Source organism: Daldinia loculata (assembly GCF_022478755.1).
Source record: "Daldinia loculata strain CBS 113971 unplaced genomic scaffold F4817scaffold_3, whole genome shotgun sequence".
NCBI classification, from domain to species: Eukaryota; Fungi; Ascomycota; class Sordariomycetes; order Xylariales; family Hypoxylaceae; genus Daldinia; species Daldinia loculata.
This window is the reverse complement of record NW_026054857.1, coordinates 197,426-208,601: the sequence shown is the minus strand read 5'-3', so window position 1 is coordinate 208,601 and position 11,176 is coordinate 197,426. Positions and strand designations below refer to the sequence as shown.

General features: G+C 46.4%; 2 protein-coding genes across 2 annotated transcripts; one reads left to right on the top strand and one right to left on the bottom strand.

The window, feature by feature from the left end:
* Positions 1-1,722: 1,722 nt before the first annotated feature.
* Positions 1,723-8,311, top strand: F4817DRAFT_324456 (glycosyltransferase family 2 protein). The gene is made up of 3 exons (XM_049301640.1): positions 1,723-2,510; positions 2,574-7,813; positions 7,869-8,311. The coding sequence occupies exons 1-3, from the start codon at positions 2,203-2,205 to the stop codon at positions 7,898-7,900; spliced, it is 5,580 nt and encodes a 1,859-aa protein (XP_049163145.1). The 5' UTR covers positions 1,723-2,202; the 3' UTR covers positions 7,901-8,311.
* A 7-nt stretch (positions 8,312-8,318) lies between these two features.
* Positions 8,319-10,517, bottom strand: F4817DRAFT_324455 (chromate transporter-domain-containing protein). Its single transcript, XM_049301639.1, has 4 exons — positions 10,208-10,517; positions 10,099-10,146; positions 9,898-10,019; positions 8,319-9,819 (listed from the first exon to the last, which is right to left on the bottom strand). The coding sequence occupies exons 1-4, from the start codon at positions 10,328-10,330 to the stop codon at positions 8,646-8,648; spliced, it is 1,467 nt and encodes a 488-aa protein (XP_049163144.1). The 5' UTR covers positions 10,331-10,517; the 3' UTR covers positions 8,319-8,645.
* Positions 10,518-11,176: the final 659 nt, after the last annotated feature.

The following is an 11,176-nucleotide window of genomic DNA, read 5'->3' as shown; positions in this document are numbered from 1 at the left end:
ATCTTTGTTAGCCAAGTTACATATTCTCAGCTAGCAGACGTCTCATTGTTCGTGTTGACAACTCGGTCAAAATTTAATGCCGTTCATAGGTACGAAATACACGATATATGTAACGGTAGAACGTGCAGTTACCTACATGTAAGTACATGATGTAGCGAGCGTTGGCGGATGTCTCAGGCTCGCGAATAACCTTAATATTGTACCCGGCAAGCTTCAATGGTAAGAGAAAGTCATTCCCGTCACAATACAGTTTTCACTGCACATTTCGGTCTGATCTAGGTATTGCCCCTCTTACGTCGTCGGGAATAAGAAATATAATAGCCAACTCCTATTCAAATTACCCTATCTACCCGTCTACACCATAACTACCTAGGTTAGGTACCTTTCTCTCGTCAGCGGCTAGCCGTCACTTTTTACAGCTCGACTCGCAGCTCTGGTTAGAAAACATTGTTTGCGTCTCTCAAAAGTTGAGTTACAACAGATGACATCAACTAGTTACTACCTGGCCTTCCTTCAAATATTGTTGGTAAATACCTACCTAACCTACCTATGCAACCAGCCATTTTTTGCTAGAGCGACCGTCTATGAATGATACATACATACATGAACCTCAAAGTGCATATGCGTGTGTCCATGCAGGGCGTTCTTAGTTAAGTACCTGTTGTCTGGTCAGTTCGATCGATGACAACCTGTCGAACCTATCACGTCTGTGGTTCATATAAACAGTGGCGTCGATTTTAACTTGGATCGGCCGGTCAAATGTGGAGGACAACAAGTAAAGTTGTTAACTCTATCTAAGACTCACAGGTAACTAGGCATAAATAGAAAATAAGTATGAATGCTACTGGTGCCGCGCTAGGTATTATCCTATTGAAATTGCTATCATATGTCAATCAGCATGCATAACATATCAGGAATGCAAAAATACATATGTAGTACGGAAACAGAGACGACCCTTATTTTGTGTATTTTATTCCCTACCGGAATCTACTTGGTATATTTTCAATGCCGGAATAGTGGAGGAATTCCGGTTTGATACATAAATACAACAAATACAACACAACGGTAGACTAACATCGCTAGTTCCTCAGCCCCGGAGTTAATGCTGTCATTGGTTCCCTATTTGAACTTGTAACTCATTCAGGTTTTCGTACCCCTGCCTCCACTGGCCCCGTACAAGTGCTACGTATAGATCAGATTCTAGATCTAGCAACGTTAGGTTAGGGAACATCTTCTTGAGTGTTTCCACGCATTCTTCATTGAAGTTTATAGTGTATGCACAGCTTTTGACGGGGAAAGCAAAGATCAAAAAGATGTGCATGGTATAAGAGGACAAGACTTGTATATATATATACGAGACCAGCCGAGACCCAATGGAGGTCATCCCCGTCTCGCATTAAATCTGCAGGTATCCAAGAAAATTCCGGGCGGTTCGATCGATGTTCGTGAGACCAGCTACCTAACGTGCTTAGAGCTTAGCACGAGACGCCGGTATGAATTAGGTACTGTGCGTTATACGGAGTACATGTCGTAGATCTGCCCTCCACTACGTAATGTACGTACATAATGTACATGATCACTCATTACATGCTTTGAAATACATACATGTAGGTACAATAAGTATCGTGTCAGCAGGTCACAGCGCACCTCCCTAAGACTTCGTATGATCTTGCACCCGCGCCTCGGGAATCCCTGTAAGAGGTAGCCAACCCGGGTACTTATGCAAACTAATTGTAAGCAAAGTTGTGCACTGTACGGCAAGTACCTGAGCAGTTGTACAAAAATAAACTGCCCAAGGGCAGAGCCGTCTTGAACCCAAGTCCCCTTTCATCTGAACCGTCTACCTAAGAAGCAACGTCGGAGAGAGCCTCAGTTTTTTGGCTTTCCCTTGTTCTCGTCTGTTTCCCTTCGCTTTTTATATTTGTCACTACACTCGTTTCTGTATGCTACTATACACTCGCTACGCGTAACTTGGATTCCTGTTGGAGACAATCTGTAGCTTGTTGGTTCATCGATAAAAAATAAAACGGCACAAACAAAGGACGTCTGTTTCGTTCGCCGTCGTAAATATTGGATAACCAATTCTCAACTTCTAACAGCGCATCTCACCTGGGTATCCTTGGAGCGTCAAAGTGACGCTGAACGACTCCTTTTGAGTAGTCGGCCTGTTGATAGGTGCCATCTTTTGGCCCTCCATCCAGCATGGCTCTCAATCTCCCATCTATGGGTGGGAGCGGAGGTGCTCATACCCAGCCCTCGTTACCCTCTTTACCTGCCCATCTCCAGTCCGATACTCACTTGACAGCACATCTTGCCAGTCGTTTTCACGTGTCCATCCCGACGGCTCGTTTATCTTCGCATGCCCTCATCTCTCTAAATACGTATACCACGTCGACAAAGGGTCTCGATGGAGGTAAGGAAGGAAGCGCCATGGCCGGCGCTGAAGATATGGCCGACAGGGCCTTTCTTAGATTGGGACATCGCACAGAAAACCAGGCGGTTTTGTTCCTGTATGTCAACTCGATGGAAACGCAGAATCGCTCAGTAAGAAATAGCTAACAGTAAACTTGCAGGGGCGAATCTGGCTCCGGGAAAACCACCATTCGATCCCACCTTTTAACCTCGCTCTTGAACAAGTCTTCTACGCCGTTATCCAGCAAAATTTCACTGGCCGCTTATGTTTTTGATACCCTCACGACGACGAAAACTGCGACGACCCCGACAGCTTCTAAGGCCGGTCTCTTCTACGAGCTTCAATATGATACCGCCTCAAGCACCAATCCCCTTTTACTTGGTGCCAAGCTATTAGACCACCGTCTAGAAAGGAGTAGGATTACCGATGTGCCTACGGGAGAGCGTAATTTCCACGTCTTGTACTATCTTCTTGCCGGAACGAGCGAAGCTGAAAAAACTCATCTTGGTATTGACACTCCTAGAGATACAGCCGGACATAGACGCTGGAAGTATCTCGGTCACCCCACACAGCTCAAGGTAGGAATCAACGACGCCGACGGATTCCAGCTCTTCAAGACGGCTCTACGAAGATTAGAATTTCCCAGGGGCGAAATTGCCGAAATCTGTCAAATCTTGGCTTGTATCTTGCATATTGGACAGCTAGAGTTCGAAACAACTGCGAATACCACGGCTACTGGAGACGATAGCGGCGGTTTCTCTCATGAGGGTGGTCAGAACATCACCGCCGCGCGGAACAAGGATGTGCTGGGTATTATCGCTGCCTTCCTGGGTGTTAGTTCGCAAGATCTTCAAAACACAATGGGGTACAAAACTAAGATGATCCATCGCGAACGCGTAACGGTTATGTTAGACCCTAAGGGTGCCCGTGCCAATGCCGACGAATTGGCTAGGACTTTGTATTCTCTCCTGGTCGCTTATGTCATTGAGAACATCAACCAGAAGATATGCGCTGCTGAAGAGTCTATCGCGAATACCATTAGCATCATTGATTTTCCTGGCTTTTCTCAGCAGTCTTCGACTGGATCTGCCCTCGACCAACTCCTTAACAACGCTGCGGTTGAATCGCTTTACAATCTAACTCTTCAAAACTTTTTCGACCGTAAGGCAGATATGTTAGACACCGAAGAGGTTGTAGTCCCCGCTACAAGCTATTTCGATAACTCGGATGCTGTTAAGGGGCTTCTCAAGCCTGGAAATGGTCTACTCAGCATATTGGATGACCAAACTCGACGACATCGTACAGATATGCAACTTCTAGAAAGCTTGAGGCGGCGATTTGAGGGTAAGAATCCAGCAATTAACGTGGGCTCCGCAACGGCTAGGCTACCCGGAAGCAACTTCCTTTCAGAAAATACTGCAGCGGCCTTCACAGTCAAACACTTTGCTGGTGAAGTTGACTACCCAATCAAAGGGCTAGTTGAGGAGAATGGCGAAGTCATATCCAGTGACGTGATGAACTTGATTAAGTCAAGTAAGAGTGAATTTGTTACTCGCCTTTTCGGTCAAGAGGCTCTTCAGACCGTTATGCATCCTCAAGAGAAGACTACGGTCATGCAGGCGTCGGTCAGCTCTAAGCCCATGCGTGCCCCGAGTGTCATGTCGAGGAAGACGACGCGAACCATGGGATCTCGGAGGCCCCGCCGACAGGAATCCCCTGAAGACCTCGTCAGCGAGGCCGGAGACCACAAAGGGGAGCCTAGAAAATCCAGCATACATCACTCCGAGCAAGGAGCATCTGGCCAATTCTTATCCTCCCTTGAAAATGTAAAGCAGGCAATCACGGCGACAAATACCAACGTCTATTTTGTATTCTGTCTCAAGCCCAACGATAGACGAATTGCGAACCAATTTGACAGCAAATGTGTCCGCATGCAAGTGCAGACGTTTGGTATCGCCGAAATAAGCCAGCGGCTAAGATCGGCCGACTTCAGCTTGTTCTTACCGTTTGGTGAGTTCCTAGGTCTTGCCGATGCCGAGACGATCCTCGTTGGCAGCGAGCGCGAGAAAGTTGAAGCCGTCGTCCAAAATAAGCAATGGCCCAGTAATGAAGTACAGATCGGTTCTACGGGTGTGTTCCTGAGTGAGCGCTGCTGGATGGAGATTGCGCAATTAGGCGATGGCTCCTCAGCCGTGAACCGGTTCGCATCCGAGGCTGGGGATGGATCAAGCCCTGGCGAGTTGCCATTTGGCGCCTCGAAAGAGGGATTAATCGCCAGCAACACTCAGCCATATACTGACAAACCTCGGGGTGGATATTACGGTAGTGGAGGAGATGTAGATGCGCGTTCCGAAGCTGGGGTTTCTGCCTTTGGAGCCGGTGACATGTTCAAGAATTTGGACACCAGAGAACAGATGGCTGAGCGTGGAAACGAAAAATCACTCGTGGAAGTTGAGGAATACAAAGACAGCCCCAGTCGAAAACGATGGGTCTTCCTTGTGATGTTCTTAACTTGGTTCATCCCCGACTTCCTCATCCGCTGGATGGGTCGGATGCCTCGCAAGGATGTTCGGCAAGCTTGGCGTGAAAAGGTGGCTATCAACATGATGATCTGGTTCAGCTGTTTGGTTTCCGCCTTTTTCATCATTCTCTTCCCTCAACTTGTTTGTCCCAAGCAAGACGTTTACAGCTCTGAAGAACTTACATCCTATAACGGTCAAGACGGGGCCGAGTCTTACGCGGCTATCCGTGGTCAAGTCTTCGATATTGGCAGTTATGCTCCGAGTCATTACCCACCATATCTTCCTTCCAAGTCCTTGACGCAGTATGCCGGACTCGATATCACATCTTTGTTCCCTGTCCAAGTATCGGCTCTTTGCCGGGGCAAGGATGGCACTGTCAACCCTGCAGTAACACTGGACTATAAGTCGACAAACGTTACTGGCTCGGCAAATGTCATCAACAGCCAAGATTTGAATGCTCATTATCACGATTTCCGGTCCTTCACCTCTCTGCCTCAACCTTTCTGGTTCTATGAAAAGATGCAAGAGATGAAGCCATGGAAGAAGGGTACGATTGGTTACTCTCCAGAATATGTTGCAACTCTCGGAAGCAAGCAAAATTCAATTGCCATACTCAATGGTCGTGTGTACGACCTAACAAAGTATCTCGTGGGCGGTCGACACGTCGTGGTTAGAGAGGGCGAAGATCTTCCAACCGACCCTACAATTGTGAATTTCATGGATGATACTGTTGTTGATCTCTTCCAGCAAATGAAGGGTACCGACGTGACCAAGCTATGGAATACCCTTGATATCGACGCAGGCCTCCGCAGCCGCATGCAGCTATGTCTCGATAATCTCTTCTACGTCGGCGATGTTGATACCCGAAATTCAGTCAGGTGCCAGTTCGCCAATTACCTTGTTCTTGCCGTCTCCATCCTACTCTGTTCCATAATTGGCTTCAAGTTCCTCGCCGCCCTTCAATTCGGAGGCAAAAATATACCAGAGAATTTGGATAAGTTCGTTATGTGTCAAATCCCCGCATATACCGAAGACGAAGAATCTTTACGTCGCGCTATTGACTCGGCTGCCCGTATGCGATATGATGACAAACGTAAATTGCTTGTCGTTATCTGCGATGGTATGATCATCGGTCAGGGTAATGATAGGCCAACCCCTCGTATCGTCCTCGATATTCTCGGCGTTTCTGAGACAGTTGATCCCGAACCGCTCAGCTTCGAATCTCTCGGTGAAGGACTCAAGCAACACAACATGGGCAAAGTGTACTCTGGTCTCTATGAGGTTCAGGGTCACATTGTTCCCTTCTTAGTCGTCGTCAAAGTCGGTAAGCCATCGGAGGTTTCCCGTCCCGGAAATCGTGGTAAGCGAGATTCGCAGATGGTCATGATGCGTTTCCTCAACCGCGTTCACTACAACCTGCCTATGAGCCCTCTGGAGCTAGAGATGTATCACCAGATCCGGAACATTATTGGTGTCAATCCAACTTTCTACGAGTTTATGCTTCAGATCGATGCCGATACAGTAGTTGCGCCTGACTCGGCGACGCGCATGGTTTCCTCATTCCTAGATGATACACGACTAATCGCTGTCTGTGGCGAGACAGCCCTGACCAACTCAAAGTCCTCATTCATCACTATGATCCAGGTCTACGAGTACTACATATCGCATAATTTGATCAAGGCTTTCGAAAGCTTGTTCGGCAGTGTAACTTGTTTGCCCGGTTGTTTCTCTATGTATCGTATCCGAGCCGCCGAGACAGGCAAGCCACTCTTTGTCAGTCGCGAAGTCGTTGAAGATTACGCAACAATTCGTGTCGATACCCTGCATATGAAGAACTTGCTTCATTTGGGTGAAGATCGTTATCTAACAACTCTACTCCTCAAGTATCACTCAAAGTATAAGACCAAGTATATCTTCAGCGCTCATGCGTGGACCATCGCACCGGACTCCTGGCAAGTTTTCCTATCACAGCGTCGTCGTTGGATCAACTCAACAGTACATAACTTGGTGGAACTCATTCCTATGGCACAACTCTGCGGTTTCTGCTGCTTCAGTATGCGATTTGTCGTGTTCGTCGATCTATTGTCGACGGTCGTCCAGCCTGTGGTTATAGCATACATCGTATACCTCATCGTTCTAGTGAGTACTTCGAAGAGTGTTATACCGATAACGGCCTTCATCATGCTTGGCGCTATATACGGTCTCCAGGCAATCATCTTCATCCTACGTCGCAAGTGGGAAATGATCGGATGGATGCTTATGTACATAGTGGCTGTTCCGGTCTTCTCATTTGGTCTGCCTTTATATGCCTTCTGGCATATGGATGACTTCAACTGGGGTAATACTCGTGTTGTTGCCGGAGAAAAGGGCAAGAAGATTGTCGTCACAGATGAGGGCAAATTTGATCCTGCTTCGATCCCGCGTAAGCGGTGGGAAGAATACCAGGCTGAGCTATGGGACGCTCAAACTAGCCGAGGAGATGATGTACATTCCGAAGTCAGCGGTTTCAGTTATGCCACCAAGCAGGGAATGAACGTCGGTGTAGCCGAGTATTATGCGCCGTCTAGACCTGGTTCCACTACTGGCATGGCTCCTCCGTACGACCTGAAAAATCCTAACCATCTCAGTCGTATGTCGTTCGCCCCAACTGAAAACCGAATGAGTCAATTTGGCGGTTCGCAGTTCTTGGGCAACCAGATGCACGATGTAGAGATGGCCAATCTAGCGGGCATGCCAAGCGACGATGCGCTGCTGGCAGAAATACGGGACATCTTGCGTACAGCAGATCTCATGACCGTAACTAAGAAGGGTATTAAGCAGGAGTTAGAGAGGCGGTTTGGTGTTCCTCTTGATTCCAAGCGATTATACATCAATAGCGGTATGTCTCCATCCTTTCTCCCCATTATGATAATGTAAACACTAACAAAACACAGCGACCGAGGCCTTGTTGACTGGCCAATTATAGAACCTGGTTAATATGTAGTCCGATATTACGGTTTCTGTTATCATATTTCTGCATATATTTAAATGGCCATGTTTTCACTATTTATATAATACCGCTGCATTACATATTTCCAAAGGGGAGGAACTCACCACAGGCCAGACATGGGTCGGACAGGAAATTCATCGGAGGTTAGGAGTCAACAAAAGCACAATTAAAAAGCCACTCTTGGTTAATAGCCAAGTTAAAGCGGTGCCCGATCTTGATACGCCCGCAATAATAATGGGAATAATCTTGTTACATTACTAGTCTTATATCATTTTGATCAATATGTAGCCAAAGAGAATAGAGTCTTAAGGCTTCAACTGAACTACCTTCTTTGAATTGGTAGTTTATCAAATTAGGCCTCGTATAGTGTTCATTATCAGCAGTTAATCGCCAGTAGTCTAAATATTTTTATTCTTATCTTTATTGGGATTCACTAGCATTGTCGAAGCAACTTGACTAGACGAGGCCTTGTTCGAGTTGTACATATATGATTGATTCAAAGGGGCGCGAATCAGTCTTTCCCCACAGGTTATGGCAATAATTACCCCGATATTTACTCCAATATATTAGTTCTTGATAAGTACCAGAAATGAAAGTTAAGACTGGTCCTTACTAGACAGAATCGGTGTGGCCTCGAAATGCTTCTGAAGTATAAGCTCAGGAGGGCCGACCCATTCCCTCTCCGAGTTTAGGCATACATTCCTCATATTAACATAGCATATCAAGAAATATCTTGACCCCGACCGCTTACCACTCCATATCTAACCAAGCCGAGTACGGCCCCCAGGACTATAGCAATTGGCGGTGCCACACCGAAATAACGGCCCCCAACATAGGCGGTCGCAGTTACAATTACCCACCAAGGATCATCACCAAGACTCTTCCCAGACTGGAAACCTTCATCAATATAACCCACCTGCCAGATTCTATATACAGCCGTATAGATCAGCCCAACGGCGCCAGCGTTGATACCTCTCACTCCAGATTTTACCCAGCGCCTACTCCGCAATACCCTCCAGATCCCCATTGTACCGTGAACCAGGACGATCCCAGGGAAGAAAATACCGCAGAATGCGATGATTGCTCCGGTGATGGAAGGATATCCGTGGTTAATAGCCGTTAAGCCACCTAGGAATACGGCAAAGTTGAAATTTGGACCCGGAAAGGCCTGCGCGATGGCAAGACCAATGAGAAAGTCACGAGGACTAACCCAACCCTGCGCTACCACGTATTCTCTTAGAAGCGGGATCACAACCGGCCCACCGCCGAAAATGATCGTACCAGCGAGGTAGAGGTTAGCAAAGAGTCTGTATAGCACAGGTAGATCAGGCAAAGCCCCTCGGAGTACCATAACGACGATAAACGAGATGAAGAAGGTCAATATGATGGTGGTCCCAGACTTCCATGAAAAATCAAGAAAATATCCTGGCGGAATAATGCGCGGCTCGGAATAGTCTTCTGTTCTATTCCCATCCTGATTGTTGAGAGACATGCTGGGGCTATTAGTTTCTCTCAAGTCGCCTTCATTATGAGTTGTATCCCCTTCTAGATGCGTGGGGCTCCTTATTCTCAAGAATGCACCCCTTGTAACGAGCCAAAGTTCTTGTAGCCAGCGATAGTCATATATGACAGCAGTGCATGCAGTAGCAAGCATAAGGACTGGGAAATACCATAGTGCGTTGTACAGCATTCCTGCGGCAGCGGTTAAGAAGACGAGGATTCTAGTAAGCTTATCCGTGATTGCTTTATTAGACAGATCGACAGCCGCCAGGGCAATGATGCCGACTGTAGCAGCGTTGAGCCCAGAGAGCAAAGCGTATACTGCTCGAGGAAGAGCTTCTCCAATGCTAGAGACGCCGATAGAAAGACCGAACATGCCTAACGCCCCGGGCAGACTATTCACGAATACATGGTTCTTAGTTCAGACATACATAGGTAGGTGATAATATAAATGTTGCGAGTTTCGAGCCTACCTCCAGATAAAAAAGGCGAGAATTGCTCCAAAAACCCCATCCTGAATGAGGTTTACACAGTAGAGCATCTTCGTACTAGCAGGGCCAGAGAGGGCTTGGCAAATGCTAAAAAGTTCCTGATACTAGAACATGATGATGTTATTAGCTTCTAGTCGCAGGTCGTGTGAGAATATTGTTCAACACCAACGAACAGTAACTTACCACCTGTTCATCGACCCAAGTGAGTTTGGACACGAACTTATCGTGAAACTATAATAATTATTAAGCCCATTCGTCGGGTTTGAAGACGGAGAAAGCTTTAGGAACCTACGATCCTAAAATGAACGGGGGGTCCACCAAACGAGGTGAATCCAAGATGCCAATTCACCTTGAGCGTCTTCCAACTTCGCTGTGCGACTCTCCATCCAGCCTCTTCCCAAGAATTAGCTATCATTTTTTATAGGTATATAGACCGGCTATAGCGCCGTGTTGTTGTTGCTGTTGTTGTTATTGGAATACAGACTTAAGAGCGGCGTGGAGGGAAACGATGGAGTCATATTGGACATGGCGAAATTGAACTATTATCGGATTGAAAATTAACCCGAAGTCATTTACGGGGGTGCAAAGTCCAATGGTCTTGTCAGGTTAAGGGCTTGGTATTTCCTCTTTGGGGAAAGACGTAGGTTAGGTAGTAATTACGTTCAAAGAAGCTTGATCAAAAGAGGTAGCCAAGTCGGCCTAGCTTCATGACGTGACAACGTAGAGTTATATAATCAAGAGTAGGTAAACTTTATAACTAGGAGTAATCTAGCAACTCATTTCTCAAGTAGTTGCAAGGTAAGAGTTCTCATATTAAGTACTCAAGAAGCATTCTTGTCATTATAATCATTAACTGCGCCCTTCCTACTTATCAGCTTTTCTTTTTCATTTCAGAGCTAAGCTAGCTTAATATGAACCTAGTTCAATGCATAACTGCGAAGAAGGCTATGCCATAGTATTACTATATACGGCTTCTCACTTATATATAAAGATGCAGCGTACATAATATTAACCATGCCCCCTAAGCCTCCGCGACTTTCTGTTATACTCTTCTGACTCTCAACTACCTACCCAGGTACATTAGGGCGGGTAGCTAACTGATGCTCTTAACTAAGTTGATTGGTATTATTCTATATATTTTGAAGTTTACTGAGTGAGCTTCAATTCCAAAGACAACTTTACCTATTGCCGTTAAGGAGTAGTCTTGCTTTCTGGAAAGGAAGGTTAATCGAGACCTTCATTTCCCTATCACATCTCCCCA